General features: G+C 42.9%; 2 protein-coding genes across 3 annotated transcripts in view; one reads left to right on the top strand and one right to left on the bottom strand.

The window, feature by feature from the left end:
* The window catches only part of NT5C2 (5'-nucleotidase, cytosolic II), a 307,851-nt gene that overhangs the window by 158,068 nt on the left and 129,538 nt on the right, over positions 1-20,245 (bottom strand). The window contains exon 1 of one of the 2 annotated variants that reach the window (XM_049696826.1): positions 308-448. The exons of the other annotated variant lie outside the window; for it this stretch is intronic. The gene's annotated coding sequence lies outside the window, so the exon portion shown is untranslated. Of the gene's footprint in view, positions 1-307; positions 449-20,245 lie in introns of those variants that run through there. 2 annotated transcript variants of the gene reach the window in all.
* Positions 365-12,612, top strand: INA (internexin neuronal intermediate filament protein alpha). The gene is made up of 3 exons (XM_004265897.3): positions 365-1,429; positions 9,019-9,143; positions 10,583-12,612. The coding sequence occupies exons 1-3, from the start codon at positions 365-367 to the stop codon at positions 10,890-10,892; spliced, it is 1,500 nt and encodes a 499-aa protein (XP_004265945.1). The 3' UTR covers positions 10,893-12,612.

Consider the following 20,245-nt stretch of genomic DNA (forward strand, 5'->3'; position numbering starts at 1 on the left):
CCATCGTTTAGGCACCCTTCCGCACAAGTCACTTCCAAACCAGATAACTCTCGGGGACGGGCGCTTCAGACAGGCGGTGGCTCCTACGCAAATGGCTCTGTCCCCGCGCCCTCGGTCCGTGGCGCGCGCAGCTGCGGTAGTCACTGCGCTTCCCCGCCCCCGCTCCTGGATGCCCCCCCTCCCTCTCTCCGCCAGGCCCGGAGCAGGAGCTCCGCCCACAACGCGCCGCCCCAGGCACCCCCCAACCCCGCCACCCCACGCCTTAAAAGCCGGTGCACACTGCTCCGCCGCGTCCCGGCCGGCTCACCTCTCTTCTCCTCGTCAGCTCCAGCGCAGCCGCTCCCCCGGTCCTGGTCCCGGCACCATGAGCTTCGGCTCGGAGCACTACCTGGGCGCCGCCTCCTCCTACCGCAAGGTGTTCGGAGACGGCTCGCGCCTGTCCTCGCGTCTCCCCGGGGCCGGCGGCGCGGGTAGCTTCCGCTCGCAGTCGCTGTCCCGCTGCAATGTGGCCTCCTCGGCTGCCTGCTCCTCGGCCTCGTCGCTCGGCCTGGGCCTGGCCTACCGCCGGTCTCCGGCGTCCGACGGGCTGGACCTGAGTCAGGCGGCGGCGCGCACCAACGAGTACAAGATCATCCGCACTAACGAGAAGGAGCAGCTTCAGGGCCTCAACGACCGCTTCGCCATGTTCATCGAGAAGGTGCACCAGCTGGAGACGCAGAACCGCGCGCTCGAGGCCGAGCTGGCCGCGCTGCGGCAGCGCCACGCCGAGCCGTCGCGCCTCGGAGAGCTCTTCCAGCGCGAGCTGCGCGAGCTGCGCGCGCAGCTGGAGGAGGCGAGCTCGGCGCGCGCGCAAGCCCTGCTGGAGCGCGACGGGCTGGCGGAGGAGGTGCAGCGGCTACGGGCACGCTGCGAGGAGGAGAGCCGAGGGCGCGAAGGGGCCGAGCGCGCCCTGAAGGCGCAGCAGCGCGACGTGGACGGCGCCACGCTGGCCCGCCTGGATCTGGAGAAGAAGGTGGAGTCGCTGCTGGACGAGCTGGCCTTCGTGCGCCAGGTGCACGACGAGGAGGTGGCCGAGCTACTGGCCACGCTGCAGGCGTCGTCGCAGGCCGCGGCCGAGGTGGACGTGGCTGTGGCTAAACCAGACCTGACTTCGGCGCTGAGGGAGATCCGCGCCCAGTATGAGTCCCTGGCCGCCAAGAACCTGCAGTCAGCTGAGGAGTGGTACAAGTCCAAGTTTGCCAACCTGAACGAGCAGGCGGCGCGCAGCACCGAGGCCATCCGGGCCAGCCGCGAGGAGATTCACGAGTACCGGCGCCAGCTGCAGGCACGCACCATCGAGATCGAGGGGCTGCGCGGGGCCAACGAGTCCTTGGAAAGGCAGATCCTGGAGCTGGAGGAGCGTCACAGTGCCGAGGTGGCCAGCTACCAGGTAAAGGTTGGAACGCTGCGTAGGGAGGGGAGTCCTGTTCTCTCCCGCGCATACTTCCCGCACAGTTGGGGCTCTAGAAACCAAGGAGAGGATAAGGGAGGGGACAGAAAGAGCCCCGCCTGGAGGCATTAGCAAACAAAAAGCCCTGGAGCCTCTCTCGCTAATTTTAGGGGCCTGGACGCCCTCTTTCCCTGCCCCTCACTTAACGTCCCTATCCAAGCCCTTCTAACAAAGAAGCCCTCAAGCTTCTGTTCTTCGGAGTCTTAAAATCTACCTCATGCCTCCCTGTCAGCAAGTGGGCATAAACACGCTGGCGACCTGAAGAACAACACCCACCCAAAGTAGGAGTGAGCCCAACGGGGGTGGGTCACAGCCTCTCCATGGCTCGTGGTGCTGTTTCCGCTGTCTGGCTTGTTTGATTGACTTTGAAAGGCTTTCTGTGCGCCCTGGAAATAGTCCTGCCCTTGGGTTGGGGGAAGAATGAGGGACTAAACTGGGAAGGGTTCTATCCCATTGTCTTGACTTTTGCCCTCAAAGGAGTAGAGATTGGGAGCCAACAAGATGAGTGATTGGGCTAGTAATAACCGCTCTGCTCTGTCCTCCCCCAACACAGATACACGGTTCCCTCCTCCACGGAGTAATGTTACTACTTCCTAAAGAAAGCTTTGCAGTCGTCAGCAAATGAGAGTGGTCGGTCGCTGTCCTCGGTGCTGATCTCTCGTTCTTCCCATCTCAGAATTTCCCTCTTGTCTCATGTCCCAGTTATGAGTCTCTAGGCAATTAACTGCTTTGATTTTTTTTTCTTCTGCAACACCAACACATCAGTCTTGGCTACCTGCAATCAAAAAGGTCACCTCGTGGACAGCATCAATTTTCACTTTCATGGATGGCTTAGCACTTAACAAAAACCACTTAATCTGCTCAGCAGCAGTGAAATCCCACTCGAACATGCCCATTTCCTTAACATTCTTCCATCCTAAGTGCATGTGATAAATCACAGAGATGGGTTCATCTTTGTTATAGGTCACTTATTTTTTTTCCGTCTTTGCCTGTCCTCTAAGCCCCTGTGAAGGTATCGATTGGCTCTTTCCTCCTTTTCTCTACAAACAAAGGCCACTGCCTCTTCAGTTTTACCACATAGAACATTCTGGGCTTATGACCACAAAGGACACAGAGGCAGGAGGAAAGTGTAGAAAAGAATCTAAATAGTGTGGTTCTGTTTCAAGGTGCAATAAAAATTCCATGGGATAGAATGCTAATAATTCGGAAACTTGCAATAATTCATTCTAGCCAAGATCAAAGTTTACATTTGATAAAATTAATGGGGTTTGGGAACATTAATAAAATACAATCAAGAAAGGAGTGAAACCTCAAAATGCTATTTGAGTCTGGAGCTATTGATGTGCAGTATTTGCTGTTCATTATAAGTTACTCCCTTTGATAAAGGAAGGAAGCTTGCTTAGACCATTTGTTTTGGTGTTTGGAATTACAGTAATATTCAAATACTTCTATTCCACTTCAATATCTGTAACTTGAACTTTTCACTCTGTGGCCTAGGTCCCAGACGGCCTGAACTAATCACATTTAGTTAATTGAGACTTCATGTTTTCTTCTAGAAGCTTCAAAGGATGAGTTAGGTGGTCTTCTGGAGGGCTAGCCCAGTATTTCTCTAAAAAGGATAACTTACCCACAACCTCCATCTGAATTGGGCTTTGCCATGTCCTCTGTTTGCTCATTATAGCCCTTGTATTCTGAGAGGTAGTGACAGTATTGTCTGGCTTGTTTTGTTTGCTGTAAAAGGCTTTCAGTGTTAGACAATAGTAGGGTCATGGAGATGTAGTCTGCAGAAAACAAAAAACACCATTAACTGCAGCCTCTGCAGCTCTGCAGTGCTGCCCCCGTCAGCTTTAGCCTCAGAGCCTCAGTGGACCTGCTTTGAATGGAAGAGAAGATCAGACAGCATATATACATATATATATATGTATATATGTATATGTGTGTGTGTGTGTGTGTGTGTGTGTATCCTACCTACCTCTTAGGACCTAAGGCTGAGGTGGGGCTCACATCTTCACCTAAGGATCCTGAAGTCCTGAAGCCACAAGGGAGTCATCGGGCTATTCTCTGTAGCAGTCTTAGCAGTGCTGACTGAGATGAAAAGCCTCCTCCACAGTGAGATTCAGCCATTGTTTTCTTGCCCTCTAACCCCCTCCCCCTCCCCTTTCACTGCAGTAATGGAGGCTGTTCTTTCTTCTGCTTCAGAGATTAGTGGTAGGCTCATCTTCTTTTGCAAGTTTGCCACCCTCTTAGAGGCAGAGGAGGGCCCCATTAAAGTCACATTTTCCCTGCTCCTGAGAGCTAACAGCCTATTTGAGGAAAGAAAGCTTATCACACTTTTGAAAGGGTGATGAATGATTCAAGGTGACATAGTAAGTATACAGTGGTGTATGAGAGAGCCTGAATAAGGTAACAGGAAAAATTATGAGGAGTTAGGGCTGTTGTCCTCAGAAGCCAAACAGAGCCACCCTCTTTAGCTGAAGGTTTTCCATTTCTGACACAGGGTGATTCTGGTTCCTGCATAGCTGCTTCACCACCATTAGAGTTCTTGCTCTGCCAAAGATGTCGAAGGACATTTTTGCAGGGTACTGGGGGCCCTGGCCCTATACTGTGGTCAGTCTTGGAAAGCTGAAGCTTTCCTTGAAAGACCTTGCTGAACAATCAAGATCACACCATTAGTTAATGCTCTCCAGGGAGATGAGCCAAGTCTGCCCTCTTCTCTCCAGTATGAGATTGGAATGCAGCCTAATTAAATAGGAGGAAGGGGCTGGCCCCTTGGAGATTGGGGGTGGCAGTGGCTGAGTAAAAATCTATAGCTTGATAGATCCATTTCTGAAATTAGAATTCAAGAAAAAAGCTTCATTTGGTCCCTCTCTTTTTTTTTTTTTCCAACTCATCCATGTGCTTTTTGCTTTCTTTTGTTCTGTTTTTGCCCCCTCTACCTCACTGTATTATTGTCACCTGGGCCATCCTGATAGAGCCTTTACAGAAAAAAAAAAAAATAGTGGTTCCTAAACCCATTGACCCACCAAGGTTACTTGGGCGCTTAACAGAAAGATTCTCAGGCCCACTCCCAAAGATAGGGATTCAGCAGTTTGCAGGTGGGGCCCAGGAATATGCAATTTCGATAAAAGCACCGTCATTCCTCAGACTGATTTGGGTGTGCATTGACTTAAACCACATTTCCCAGTGTAAATCAGCCTATAGAAATACATATAATGCAACATTTTAAAGTATGGTAGGAAATAAAAATATGGGATGAAGCAAAGATAGGCGTGAGAAAAGGCAGCACAGTGACCTGTGAGTGTACCATATATAGAAATCCTCTCTCCCCACCTTCATTTATCAGGCAGAGCAGTAATTCTGAACAGCCTCTTTCAATCAGTGAGTGCCGCACTCATTACTGCTCACCTGGCTGAGGGCCCCTCAAAGTGATGAAACCCACAGCACTGTCTGTTGTTCCTATGCTCCACTGCAGATGCTAGTGTGGCCAGTTCTCTCTCTTTACTCCCAGCCCGCATCCTTCCTTCCGGCCCTGAGGAAGATGCTCAGCACTTGGTTTAGCCATTCCAGGAGAGACCCCCGCTGGAGCTGGGAGTGCCTCTCTCCCACTCCCTCAGGCTAATCCAGCAGTAGCTGCGTGGTTGGGGGAGGGAGCAGTCTGCAGCGCTCTGCTCACATTCCGAGCTGGAGGCCATCTTTGGCAGGGCTTTTGAAGGGCAATGCAAGACAGCCTGGTGTGGGGAAGAGAGTGCAAACAAGAGACTGGACACTGAGGAGCAGTGGTCAGCAGTCAGCACAGTTCCTTCTAACAGGAGCAAAGTCGTGCTTTCTGTCTACACTGATCCATAAAATAGACGTGAAATGTGTAACAGAAAAGTTTAAGGAAATTTCAGCTATCTGGAACTCAGGTCCCCAACAACCTCTCATTCAGAAAACACAGCTGTGAAACAAAAATAATTTTTTTAAAAAGGACCTAATTAACCTGCTGATGTGACAAAATGTCTATCTCTAAATCACATATTGGGAAGTTGGCCCTTTTGCTGCTCCCAGCCTGTTTATTGTTAACTTTACATGATTCTAAAGTACTTTGCTATTTGGATTTCAAGCCTGCAGCAAGATAAAGAAGAGGAGCCACTGGAGTCAGGCATTGTCAAGAATGAGTAGAAACAGATCAGTTAAACTTTCAGGACAAAGAAAACCAATACATAGCAAACACTAACTCAAACACTGCTCTATGAATTGGGAGATTGGGATTGACATATATACACTAATATATATATAATAGATAACTAATAAGGACCTGCTGTATAAAAAATAATAAAATTTAAAAAAATTTTTAAAAATTATAAAAAATACTGCTCTAAGGGGCCATTTAGGATAGAAATAAACAGTCTGATATATCTTAGTTGACCTAAAAATCACATCACAGTATTATAGAAAAATAATTGATCATTATCTTAATCCTTAGTTGCTGAGAAAGGTTGCATTGTGTTTAGTGTCCTAGGTAAGAGTACTACAAACCACTTTAGAAAGGTTTTTATTTAAAATTGTGATTTTTAAAAAATCTGTTACGGAGATGTACATCTTCGTGAAAAACAAACAAAAAATAATAACGTGGTGCTTTAAGGGGTTTGCCTCCAACTCTCCAACATTAAAATTTTATTTTACGTTGCCTTCCTTAGTTATCTAAAGGGTTGTAGGGAGGGCTCGTGATTAATTTGTCCATATCATTATAAGGGTAGAGAGTTAACAAGGGTAGAGATATTAACAATATTAAAAATCACTAACATTTATTGAGCATTCCTAGGTGCCAAATGCTGTTCTAATGCCTATTATCTAATTTAACAGATAATGGATTCATCACATAATAATGTGAGGTACATTAAATTGGCATCCTAACCTGAGGATCTCAGAACACCTCAGAAAAGAATAAACACTGTAATTTCCCATATACAGAAATGGAAGTTTCAAAGAAACTAAAATATAGGAGACTGACTGAGGTATGTTAGATGTTTGTGGCAGGGCAAGAAATGCAACCCAAAGATCCTGATGAAATCCTCTTTTTTTCCTCATATAACATTTCTCTTGCTCCTTTGCATAATGAGTATACTCCCTCCCCTTTCTCCTTTTTCCTTCACCCTAGATGCTTTTCCCCCTTACCACAATAATATTGATTCTCTTACCTCTAATGCGTCACTAGCAGACTTGCTTGTAGGCTAGTTTAACCTCAAATATAGCAACCATCCAGTAAAATTTCTTGGTAAAAATCCTTTTAAACTCTCATGATCTCTTAACACACTTTGGAATATTTTCATCACTGTCCAGTGTATTATGTATTTTCCCCACTGCTTATCATCCCTTGCTCTGTACCCATCAGTTAATTGAGTTTCTTCTTTGTGGTATTCCTGTCAATATTTATAGAACAGGTAGGTGGTATGAATTTTTGTTCTTTCTGCAGATTCTATTGATTTGGAAGTTTGTACCCCCAATGTGTCAGCCCTGCCTTTCACCATTGCTTCAACATCCCCACAAGGGAAGTTCAAAGGTTCCTCAGCTCTTACTTTCTTGAGGTTTCTGATATTTTTATCTGCATCACTACTTCATAAAAATAACTCTCAGTCATTGTGCTCTTCATGTTGACAGAGTTGCAACTGAATTATATAAATTATTTGCTCAGAATAAGAAAATAAATGCTTATGTAGCATCATTCATTCATTCAACAGTCATTCATTGAGCATCTACAGTGTGCATTGTGCTAGGCTGTGGGCTTCCAGAGGTGAACTAGACAGAAGGGGTCCAGGTTTCCATGTAAATTACATCCTGGTTCAATTGTTCTCTAATAGTGATTCACCCTCCCAGGGACGTTTAGCAGTGTCTGGAGACATTGTTGATTTTCACAACTGGGAGGCAGGGCACGTGCTACTGGCATCTAGTGGATAGAGGTCAGGGATGCTGCTAAAAATCCTACGTTCATAGGACAGCCCCCCACAACAAGGAATTACCCAGATAATGAGAAGAGCTAAAAAGCAGAGTGGGGACTTCCCTGGTGGTGCAGTGGTTAAGAATCTGCCTGCCAATGCAGGGGACACGGGTTAGATCCCTGGTCCGGGAATATCCCACATGCCACGGAACAACTAAGCCCGTGCGCCACAACTACCGAGCCTGCGCTCTAGAGCCCGCGAGCCACACCTACTGAGCCCGCGTGCTGCAACTACTGAAGCCCACGCGCCTAGAGCCGGCGCTCCGCAACAAGAGAAGCCACCACAATGAGAAGCCCGCACACTGCAACGAAGAGCAGCCCCCGCTCGCCACAACTAGAGAAAGCCCGCGCGCAGCAACGAAGACCCAACGCAGCCAAAAATAAATAAATAAATCTATTTTTTACATATAATAAATAAATAAAAATCAGAGTGGCCAGTTTCAAGTGGGGGCTTTTTTCTAAGTTGTCTTCCCACTGGAGGTGCCTTTTTCTAATTTACACAAAGTTCCTTCATGGGCTAGCAGCTGCCCTGGTTTAAGGTAAAATCACGTGCTAGATCGGTGTGGAAAGGGTACTTAAACTGGATGCTGAGGAAGACCTGTCTGAGTAGAGGGCATCTGAACTGAATCTAGTATGACATGATGTCAGTCATGTGAAGACCCACCACAGAGCATTCCAAACAGAGGAAATAGCTAGCCTGAAGGGCCTGGGATAGCAATGAACTTGGTAAGTTTAAGGAGCAAAAGAGAAGGCCAGGGTAGCTGAAACACATTGAGCAAGGGGAAGAGTAGAGGCCATGCTGAGGAGTTTGGACTTAATTCCAAAGCTGTTGGAGGGTTTTAGGAAGATGAGCAATGGGATCTACTGTGTTTTTAAAAGATCCTCTGGTTTCTCAAGAATCACAGATTTAAAGCTATTTTTCTTCTGTGCCTGGGTTTGCACCTGGAGGAACTTAAAGCAAAAGTATTATATGAACTTAGTTTCCTTTTAAAAAAATATTATAATTTCAATCTGCCATTTGGATTAAAAAAAAATTCCTTGGAGTGTTTATGCTTCCTCCTATCTGTCATGAAAATGCTTTCAGTAAAGTGATTGAGTAGCAGACTTCCAGGAAACCATCAAAACAAATGGAGGCAGAGAAGATTTGCCATCCCCTCTGTGCTGTCCACAGTTGGAATTTTCTGAATCTGAGCTCCTAACCTGAGCCTTTGGTTTGGGAAAGTACATGTAACAACTGAGTGATTCAGCAGTAATACAACAAGCAAGGGAGGGACGGTAAGTAAGTAAAAAATAAATATTTCCCCAGTATTCAGTTTAGAACCATGTGCTCCGTGGTAGAAATGTATCCAAATCTCCTGGGGACCTTTATGAAAAAATGCAGATGCTGGGACCCCACCCTAGAACAAATGAATCAGAATCTGGGCTGGGGGACAGGTCTGGATTTTTAATGTGTAGGCAGGGTTGAGAATCCTTGCTTTCTCAATCTCAGTCTCAGTCTCCATGAATGCCAGCTGCTTTGGCCTAAATATGTTGGACATGTCTTGCTTTTCAGGATAACATTGGGCAGCTGGAGAATGATCTGAGGAACACCAAGAGTGAGATGGCCCGTCACCTTCGGGAGTACCAGGACTTGCTCAATGTCAAAATGGCTCTTGACATTGAGATAGCAGCTTACAGGTATGTCACAGGGCATGCTCACCCAAGCAGATCCCATCACCTGGGGCATCTCTACCCAAATAAGTGGTTTTAGTCTCTCTGATTTCTGATGGGTGAGGGGGGGGGGGGGTTAAGGAAAAGCATCACGGGCTCCTTCCAGGTGAGCTGACCCTTATGTCCCTCGACTTGGTTATATCCCAGCTCCACCTTACTAGGCCTGGAGTAGTCTACCTACCTCTGCAAGGATTTAAGGGGATAATGTGAGTGCACAGAGGTTGAAATAAAATCCATCAGACTCTAACTTTAAAAATAAGGTTTGTGTAACATAGAAAGTCCCAACAGGTGAGGTATCCCCCTGGATTCCTACTCAAGCAATATATAAGTGAACATTTACCTCTAAAAAAAATAAATACAGGGTGGTGGTGGTGGGGGTGTGATGAATTGGGAGATTGGGATTGACATGTATACACTAATATGTATAAAATAGATAACTAATAAGAACCTGCTGTATAAATAAAATAAAATTCAAAATAAATAAATAACAGCAGCTACTATTTTTTGAATGACTACTGCGTGCCAGGCACTATATTAGATACTGCATATAAATTATCTAGGTATCAAGTCATATTATTCCCATTTTTTCAGATGAGAAAACTTGAACCACAGACTGTGCAACATGCTCAAAGTCACAGTGCTGGTAACGGAAGAGCTCAAACTCAACCCCAGATCTGTCTGAAAATTTTTTCTTTTTTTCCTTACACTATGTATACTACTTCAAAACAAAGCTCCAAGAGGAGTTGATAGTGTTTTGAGTTTCTGATTTTTAAAAAAAAATGATAAAAATTATTAGAGTTATGAGAAAAAAAGGTATTGGGGCCATGCTTTTATGATGCTGTTTAAGCCAGGCTGGGAAAAAGCTTGGTATCTGAAACAGTTTAATTCACTGGTTTCTGTTATTGCTGATTCCATTTCCTTTGTACCCCTACACGTTGAAAAAAATACAAATCTCAAGTTCAGGCTGATTAGGCAATTCCTTTGTGGACTTCTTACCTTCTTATCCCTGTTGCACTTAAGGTGTTAATTAGTAAAATTACTTCTCCTTAGAGCTTTGTAGACTCTAAGTGCCAAAAATGGGTGTGATGAAACCAAGGGGAGTTGTAGGGTTTTTTAAATGTATTTGCGAATAGGATAGGTTTCCCCTTGACAGTGCTTTAAACGCAGCTTGTGCTAAAGATTTGTGAGTGTGTGTGTGTGTGTGAGTGTGTGTTTGAGTGTGTGTGTGCACGTGCCGGATAAAGTCCAGGTCTTTGAGCCTTGAAATTCAATATTTATTGGCCTCAATCTCATGAAGAAACTGCGAAATCTTTCTAATCTTTCTAAAATGAATAGAGGCTGGAGGGTTAAATTCTTTAAAAGTTTCAAGTTGACTTCCTGAGAGTTTTTCTCTGTTGGATTTACAGGAAACTGCTGGAAGGCGAAGAGACACGTTTTAGCACCAGTGGATTAAGCATTTCAGGGCTGAATCCACTTCCCAATCCAAGTTACCTGCTCCCTCCTAGAATCCTCAGTTCCACCACCTCCAAAGTCTCATCCACTGGGCTGTCTCTTAAGAAAGAGGAGGAGGAAGAGGAGGCTTCTAAGGTAGCCACGAAGAAAACCTCCCAGATAGGGGAAAGTTTTGAAGAAATATTGGAGGAGACAGTGATATCTGCTAAGAAAACCGAGAAATCAAATATAGAAGAAAGCACCATTTCAAGCCAAAAAATATAATTCTGTTGCTTGAAAAAAGTTAATGCTTAAGAGGGGATAATATGCATTTGACTTGTTAAACAGCCTATTCCTGATCCAAAACACCTGTCGCCACTATACAATGTTTTCAAGGCTTCAGTCTCATATTTAGCATTGAATACTTACTTTCTCTAATAAGAAAACTACACCTTAGATTGGAGCAAACCACAGTCCTAGAGCAATCACAGAGGAGTTATCTAAGAATGCAGCTTTCTCACCTAAACCTTAGGCTTCACAGCAATAGATGATTCAGGTACAGAGGAAGTACAAACTAAGGTACTAAATCTGTGATCGTCATCATTTTGCTGTGAATTGAAATTAAAACCTATATTCACTTACCATACGCAGCCATTACCCAGCTATTTAATCTCACTCTAGATACCTAAAACATAAGGTCACTGCCAAAGATAAACCCACGGTCCACACCTGACACCACTCTGATAGAACTGTTTCACAAATGATAGGTGTTTGTTTAATGGACTCTTTCCCTCCCATCCCCCCTCAATTCCATATATCCTTTTCTTCCATTCAGAAGAAAAAAAAAGGCTAGTGTAGTATTTATCCCTTTGAAATACATTTCGGTTCTTCTCAAAAGAACTTACCCCCTTTAGCTCTCTCTGCTCAATAGGTAGAATTAGATGCATGCTGACCATTTCTGTGATTTGTGTAGTGACTTCTCCCTGTCCATTTCATGTCCTTCTATTGCTATAGTTTAAAAGAAATGGCAGTGATAAGTTTTATGGGTTGCCCCCAACAAATAAAATATTGAAAAAAGTCCCTAGATTTTAGGCTTTTAGCTTATTCAAATCCACTTAATCAGGAAAAAGGAATACTTTATTGAGTGTAGCTTTTCACCTTAACTTTAGAAGCACAGTCATAGTTAATCCCAAACTGTGATTAAGCTGACCTTAGATTTAGTAGTATAAGCTAGAAGAGGTATGTGTATGAAGGGGAAAAGCCAAGGTCTCATTTATCTGTGGCAATTCATTTGTGGTGATAGAGAATTAGCTGTTTCATGCCTTTACCCTTAGACAGAATCCACATATTCCCCTTCCCACTAGTCTAGGTCCTAAGGAGGCCTTGGTTTCACTCTTATGCCTTTTAAGAGTGCTAAGTATAGATTATGTTATCACCAGGACACAATGCTCCTGCCCAAAAGTAAAAGAAGACACTTCTGGTCAATCAACACCACCAGCGAATACAAAAAAGAAATATTTCTCTTTTCTAAAAGAGTCTTGCCCAAACAGTTTTCCCACTGCTGCATGGTTAGTGGGGTCTCCCTTCCCTGCTGGAGACGAAGAGATACTCAGACCAGAGAAGAGGCACACATGCTCCTACTCACATGCTAGGAAGTAGATTCTGGAGAGTTCAGTTTTCATCTGCCCAGCTGTGTAGCAGCTGCATTGCCCAGTCTTCCATGTGTGCCAAGTTTGATGCAGAATTAATTCTCTGTTGGAGTCACTTGCACCAGATCTAAAGAGTTGCTATATCTCTGTCACACATCTCCATTAGGAACTCTGTGGTGAAAAGGACATGATGCTTTTACTGAACTTTCTTATCCTAGCACATGCTTCAGTCGTTCACGAACTTGAAAGAATACTTTTCGCTTCTTCCTTTCCCTTACTCCACCCCATCTTTACTCCCCACACTTACTGTAAAATGTTAGTAAAATGAGAATTAAAAGTCACATGAATCCCACCAACATAACTTGTGTTTCGTGGTTTTTGCTGCTTTAACTGAGAGAAGCACTGTTTTGGTTCAATGAGACAGGTGTACCCCCAAGTCATTCAGAAACCATTCTGTTTCCTGCATCCACATTTAGTTTCGTTTAATGTTCTTTTGTTTGTTTGTTTTTTCCCTGCCAAGGCCTTCGGGCAGTCTGCAGACTGTCTGGTCTGAAACACATAATGCACTAAGTGGAGAGTTCATGGCAGGAAGTGGGGAAATCAAATCAATCAAATGATGAAAGACAGTGTATTCTCTACCTGGATAATAATTTTTTTTGAATTTTATATTTTTTAAAACAGGTTATTAGTTATCTATTTTATGCATATTAGTGTATACATGTCAATCCCAATCTCCCAGTTCATCCCACCACCACCACCACCCCCCGCTTTCCCCCCTTGGTGTCCATACATTTGTTCTCTACGTGTCTCTATTTCTGCCTTGCAAACCGGTTCATCTGTAGCATTTTTCTAGATTCCTCATATATACGTTAATATACAATATTTGTTTTTCTCTTTCTGACTTACTTCACTCTGTATGACAGTCTCTAAGTCCATCCACATCTCTACAAATGACCTAATTTCGTTCCTTTTTATGGCTGAGTAATATTCCACTATGTATGTACCACATCTTCTTTATACATTTGTCTGTTGATGGGCATTTAGGTGGCTTCCATGACCTGGCTATTGTAAATATCGCTGCAATGAACATTGGGGTGCATGTGTCTTTTTGAATTATGGTTTTCTCTGGGAATATGCCCAGTAGTGGGATTGCTGGGTCATATGGTAATTCTATTTTTAGTTTTTTTAAGCAACTTCCATACTGTTCTCCAGAGTGGCTGTATCAATTTACATTCTCATCAACAGTGCAAGAGGGTTCTCTCTTCTCCACACCCTCTCCAGCATTTGTTGTTTGTAGATTTGCTGATGATGCCATTCTAACTGGTGTGAAGTGATACCTCACTGTAGTTTTGATTTGCATTTCTCTAAGAATTAGTGATGTTGAGCAGCTTTTCATGTGCTTCTTTGCCATCTGTATGTCTTCTTTGGAGAAATGTCTATTTACGTCTTCTGCCCATTTTCTGACTGGGTTGTTTTTTTAATATTGAGCTGCATGACCTGTTTATGTATTTTGGAGATTAATCCTTTGTCCGTTGCTTCATTTGCAAATATTTTCTCCTATTCTGAGGGTTGTCTTTTCAGCTTGTTTATAGTTTCCTTTGCTGTGCAAAAGCTTTTAAGTTTCATTAGGTCCCATTTGTTTATTTTTGGTTTTATTTCCATTACTCTAGGAGGTGTGTCCAAAAAAGATCTTACTGTGATTTGTGTCAAAGAGTGTTCTTCCTATGTTTTCCTCTAAGAGTTTTATAGTGTCTGGTCTTACATTTAGGTCTCTAATCCATTTTGAGTTTATTTTTGTGTAAGGTGTTAGGGAGTGTTCTAATTCCATTCTTTTACATGTAGCTGTCCAGTTTTCCCAGCACCACTTATTGAAGAGACTGTCTTTTCTCCATAGTATATCCTTGCCTCCTTTGTCATAGATTAGTTGACCATAGGTGCATGGGTTTATCTCTGGTCTTTCTATCCTGTTCCACTGATCTATATTTCTGTTTTTGTGCCAGGACCATATTGTCTTGATTACTGTGGCTTCGTAGTATAGTCTGAACTCAGAAAGTCTGATTCCTCCAGCTCCGTTTTTTCCCCTCAAGATTGCTTTAGCTATTTGGGCTCTTTTGTGTCTCCATACAAATTTTAAGATATTTTGTTCTAGTTTTGCAAAAAATGCCATTGGTAATTTGATAGGGATTGCATTGAATCTGTAGATTGCTTTGGGTAGTATAGTCATTTTCACAATATTGATTCTTCCAATCCAAGAACATGGTATATCTCTCCATCTGTTTCTGTCATTTTGATTTCTTTCATCAGTGTCTTGTAGTTTTCTGAGTACAGGTCTTTGACCTCCTTAGGTAGGTTTCTTCCTAGGTATTTTATTCTTTTTGTTGCAATGGTGAATGGGGTTGTTTCCTTAATTTCTCTTTCTGATCTTTCATTGTTAGTGTATAGGAATGCAAGAGATTTCTGTGCATTAGTTTTGTATCCTGCAACTTTACCAAATTCATTGATTAACTCTACTAGTTTTCTGGTGGCATCTTTAGGATTATCTATATATAGTATCATATAATCTGCAAACAGTGACAGTTTTACGTCTTCTTTTCCACTTTGTATTCCTTTTATTTCTTTTTCTTCTCTGATTGCCATGGCTAGGACTTCCAAAACTATGTTGAATAACAGTGGCGAGAGTGGACATCCTTGTCTTGTTCCTGATCTTAGAGGAAATGCTTTCAGTTTTTCACCATGGAGAATGATGTTTGCTGTGGGTTTGTCGTATATGGCCTTTATTGTGTTGAGGTAGTTTCCCTCTATGCCCACTTTCTGGAGAGTTTTTAATCACAAATGGGTGTTGAATTTTGTCAAAAGCTTTTTCTGCATCTATTGAGATGATCATATGGTTTTTATTCTTCAATTTGTTAATATGGTGTATCACGTTGATTGATTTGCATGTATTGAAGAATCCTTGCATCCCTGGGATAAATCCCACTTGATCATGGTATATGATTCTTTTAATGTGTTGTTGGATTCTGTTTGCTAGTATTTTGTTGAGGATTTTTGCATCTATATTCATCAGTGATATTGGTCTGTAATTTTCTTTTTTTTTGTAGTATCTTTTTCTGGCTTTGGTGTCAGGATGATGGTGGCCTCGTAGAATGAGTGTGGGAGTGTTCTTTCCTCTTAAATTTTTTGGAAGGGTTTGAGAAGGATGGGTGTTAGCTCTTCTCTAAATGTTTGATAGAATTCACCTGTAAAGCCATCTGGACCTGGACTTTTGTTTGTTGGAAGATTTTTAATCACAGTTTCAATTTCTTTACTTGTGATTGGTCTGTTCATATTTTCTATTTCTTCCTGGTTCAGTCTTGGAAGGTTATACCTTTCTAAGAATTTGTCCATTTCTTCCAGGTTGTCCATTTTATTGGCATAGAGTTGCTTGTAGTAATCTCTTGTAATGTTTTGTATTTCTGCAGTGTCCATTGTAACTTCTTTTTCTTTTCTAATTTTATTGATTTGAGTCTTCTCCCTCTTTTTCTTGATGAGTCTGGCTAAACGTTTATCAATTTTGTTTATCTTCTCAAAGAACCAGCTTCTAGTTTTATTGATCTTTGCTATTGTTTTCTTTGTTTCTATTTCATTTATTTCTGCTCTGACCGTTATGATTTCTTTCCTTCTACTAACTTTGGGTTTTGTTTGTTCTTCTTTCTCTTAGTTCCTTTAGGTGTAAGGTTAGATTATTTATCTGAGAGTTTTCTTGTTTCTATAAACTTCCCTCTTAGAACTGCTTTTGCTGCATCTCATAGGTTTTGGATCATCATGTTTTCGTTGTCATTTGTCTCTAGGTATTTTTTGATTTCCTCTTTGATTTCTTCAGTGATCTCATGGTTATTTAGTAACATATTGTCTAGCCTCCATGTGTTTGTGTTTTTTACGGGGTTTTTTCCCATAATTTATTTCTAATCTCATAGCATTGTGGTCAGAAAAGATGCTTAATATGATTTCAATTTTCTTAAATTTACCGAGGCTTGATTTGGGATCCAAGATGTGATCTATCTGGGAGAATGTTCCATGTGCACTTGAGAAGAAAGTGTAATCTGCTGTTTTCAGATGTAATGTCCTATAAATATCAATTAAATCTATCTGGTCTATCGTGTCATTTAAAGATTGTGTTTCCTTAATAATTTTCTGTCTGGATGATCTGTCCATTAAGTGAGGTGATAAAGTCACCCACTATTATTGTGTTACTGTCGGTTTCCTCTTTTATATTTATAATTGTTATATCTTCTTCTTGGATTGATCCCTTGATCTTTATGTAGTGACCTTCCTTGTCTCTTGTAAACAGTCTTTATTTTAAAGTCTATCTGATATGAGTATTGCTACTCCAGCTTTCTTTTGATTTCCAATTGCATGGAATATCTTTTTCCATACCCTCACTTTCAGTCTGTATGTGTCCCTAGGTCTGAAGTGGGTCTCTTGTAGACAGCATATATATGTGTCTTGTTTTTGTATCCATTCAGCAAGCCTCTGTCTTTTGGTTGGAGCATTTAATCCATTCACATTTAAGGTAATTATCAATAGGCATGTTCCTATTACCATTTTCTTAATTGTTTTGGGTTTGTTTTTGTAGGTCCTTTTCTTTTCTTGTGTTTTGCACTTAGAGAAGTTCCTTTAGCATTTGTTGTAGAGCTGGTTTGGTGGTGCTGAATTCTCTTAGCTTTTTCTTGTCTGTAAAGCTTTTGATTTCTCCATCGAATCTGAATGAGATCTTTGCCAGGTAGAGTCATCTTGGTTGTAGTTTCTTCCCTTTCATCACTTTAAATATATCATGCCACTCCCTTCTGGCTTGTAGAGTTTCTGCTGAGAAATCAGCTGTTAACCTTATGGGAGTTCCCTTGTATGTTATTTGTGGTTTTTCCCTTGTTGCTTTTAATAATTTTTCTTTGTCTTTGATATTTGTCAATTTGATTTCTGTGTGTCTCGGTGTGTTTCTCCTTAGGTTTATCCTGCCTGGGACACTCTGTGCTTCCTGGACTTGGGTGGCTATTTCCTTTCCCATGTTAGGGAAGTTTTCAACTATAATCTCATCAAATATTTTGCCTGGTCCTTTCTCTCTCTTCTCCTTCTGGGACCCCCTATAATGTGAATGCTGTTGCATTTAATGTTGTCCCAGAGGTCTCTTAGGCTGTCATTTTTTTTCATTCTTTTTTCTTTATTCTGTTCCGCAGCAGTGAATTCCACCATTCTGTCTTCCAGGTCTCTTATCCGTTCTTCTGCCTCAATTATTCTGCTATTGATTCCTTCTAGTGTATTTTTCATTTCAGTTACTGTATTGTTCACCTCTGTTTATTTGTTCTTTAATTCTTATAGGTCTTTGTTAAACATTTCTTGTATCTTCTCAATCTTTGCCTCCATTCTTTTTCCAAGGTCCTGGATCATCTTCACTATCATTATTCTGAATTCTTTTTCTGGAAGATTGCCTATCTCCACTTCATTTAATTGTTTTTCTGGGGTTTTATCTTGTTCCTTCATCTGGTACATCATCCTCTGACTTTTCATTTTGTCTATTTTTCTGTGAATGTGGTTTTTGTTCCACAGGCTGCAGGGTTGTAGTTCTTGCTTCTGCTGTCTGCCCTGTGGTGGATGAGGCTATCTAAGAGGCTTGTGCAAGCTTCCTGATGGGAGGGACTGATGGTGGGTAGAGCTGGGTGTTGCTCTGGTGGGCAGAGCTCAGTAAAACTTTAATCCACTTGTTTGCTGATGGGTAGGGCTGAGTTCCCTCTCTGTTGGTCGTTTGGCCTGAGGTGACCCAGCACTGGAGGCTACAGGTGCTTTGGTGGGGCTAATGGCAGACTCTGGGAGGGCTCATGCCAAGGAGCACCTCCCAGAACTTCTGCCACCAGTGTCCCTCTCCCCACAGTGAGCCACAGCTTCCCCCTGCCTCTGCAGGAAACCCTCCAACACTAGCAGGTAGGTCTGGCTCCATCTCCTATGGGGTCACAGCTCCTCCCTGGGTCCTCATGCGCACACCACTCTGTGCTTGCCCTGCAAGAGTGGAGTCTCTGTTTCCCCCAGTCCCGTTGAAGTCCTGCAATCAGATCCTGCCAGCCTTCAAAGTCTGATTCTCTGAGACTTCCTCCTCCTGTTGCCGGACCCCCAGGTTGGGAAGCCTGACATGGGGCTTAGAACCTTCACTCCAGTAGTGGGTGGACTTCCGTGGTATAACTGTTCTCCAGTTTGTGAGTCACCCACCCAGCAGTCATGGGATTTGATTTTATTGTGATTGCGCCCCTCCTACCGTCTCATTGCAGTCTCTCCTTTGTCTTTGGATGTGGGGTATCTTTCTTGGTGAGTTCCAGTGTCTTCCTGTCGATGATTGCCCAGCAGTTAGTTGTGATTCCATTGCTCTCATAAGAGGAAGTGAGCACACGTCCTTCTACTCTGCCACCTTGAACCAATCGCGTTCTGGATAATAATTTAACTAACTTAACTTGGTGAAGATTTCTGAGAATGAACTGGCAGAAGTCACATGATAAAAAGTTCTTCAAAATGATAAGAATCTTTTCCTTCTTTGAAAATGAGGCTATACTTTTGCAGAACCCAGATGTCTAGGTAGAACATGGGCAGCAGTAATAGAATTTTCCTCTACTATAATGATTCTTAACCTTTTTTGGGATTAAACACCCCTTGGAGAAAGCTATGGATCCTCTTCCCAAAAAAAGAATGCACACACAAAACTGTAAAGATCAAGGGGCTTGTGACTCCTTTAGGACTATCTACTTGGGGTATCCAGGAGTCCATGGACGCCAAGTTGAGATTCCCTAATGCCATCCCAGGTTCCAGGATTGAGACTGCAAATGAGGGGATATATGGATGCAATTCACAGCTGGTGCTAGTGGTTGAAGCTGGAGCTTGCTGAATCCCGAACAATACTGTCATTCTTAGTCCATCTGGCTAAGGGCAGTTTCATGCCACTTGAAGATACATTAGTGGTATGGCTAGTGAAAAAGATGTTAGTTGCACACTAACAATGAGAGTTTTGTAGTAATCAAAACATCTTTCAGGGCCTGTTAAAGAACAACAGTCTCATCAATACATGGGTTTGTAATGTAGATGTTCGTTGCCGCTTCTAAGAATAGTACTAGATGGTTAATGGATCCTTCTCTATGCAAGACCAGAGTCCTTTCATTAATTTATATAATTTCTGGCTCTGACTCATTTGTATCTCCTATTTTCAATGAGTCACCACTAATTGCCATGAGCTCGTTTATAAAAGAAAGACATTAAAAGCATATTATGGGGGACTTCCCTGGTGGCGCAGTGGTTAAGAATCTGCCTGCCGGTGTAGGGGACATAGGTTCAAGCCCTGGTCCGGGAAGATCCCACATGCCACAGAGCAACTAAGCCCGTGTGCCACAACTACTGAGCCTGCACTCTAGAGCCCGCGAGTCACAACTACTGAGCCCTCGTGCCACAACTAGTGAAGCCCGCGCACCTAGAGCCTGTGCTCCGTAACAAGGGAAGCCACTGCAATGAGAAGCCCGCGTACCGCAACAAAGAGTAGCCCCTGCTCGCCGTAACTAGAGAAAGCCCGCCCGCAGCAACAAAGACCCAACGCAGCCCAAAAAAAAGTGTATTTGTAAAAAAAGAGAGAAAGAATGGCAGAAGTAACACTGTGATTTAAAGAAAAAAAAGCATATTATGGAGTTGATAAATTATTAAATCAGAACAATTATAGTAACAGGGAAAAATGGTGTTCAGACTCATAAGTCAGGGAGGAGAAGGAAAGGGGAGCAGCAACATCAACTGTTATGATGGAACAGGACAAGAAAGTGAGTCTGTGAGATTGTGGGGAAGCCTGTCCACAAAGCACATTAATGATATCCAATATGACTTTCAGAGTCACTAGGCAATGTGATCCTCTGCATCCTGAGATGTATTAATAACTGCTATTATTTATTCAGTACCTACTTACTATGTGCCAGCCACTATACTAGGCAGTAAACA

Source organism: Orcinus orca, chromosome 14 (genome assembly GCF_937001465.1).
Source record: "Orcinus orca chromosome 14, mOrcOrc1.1, whole genome shotgun sequence".
Lineage (NCBI taxonomy): Eukaryota > Metazoa > Chordata > Mammalia > Artiodactyla > Delphinidae > Orcinus > Orcinus orca.

Coding starts and splice junctions, on each gene's coding strand:
- INA (XM_004265897.3), top strand. CDS start 365: ATGAGCTTCGGCTCGGAGCACTACCTGGGCGCCGCCTCCTCCTACCGC. Junction 1,430..9,018: donor CCGAGGTGGCCAGCTACCAG/GTAAAGGTTGGA, acceptor CTTGCTTTTCAG/GATAACATTGGGCAGCTGGA. Junction 9,144..10,582: donor ATTGAGATAGCAGCTTACAG/GTATGTCACAGG, acceptor TTGGATTTACAG/GAAACTGCTGGAAGGCGAAG.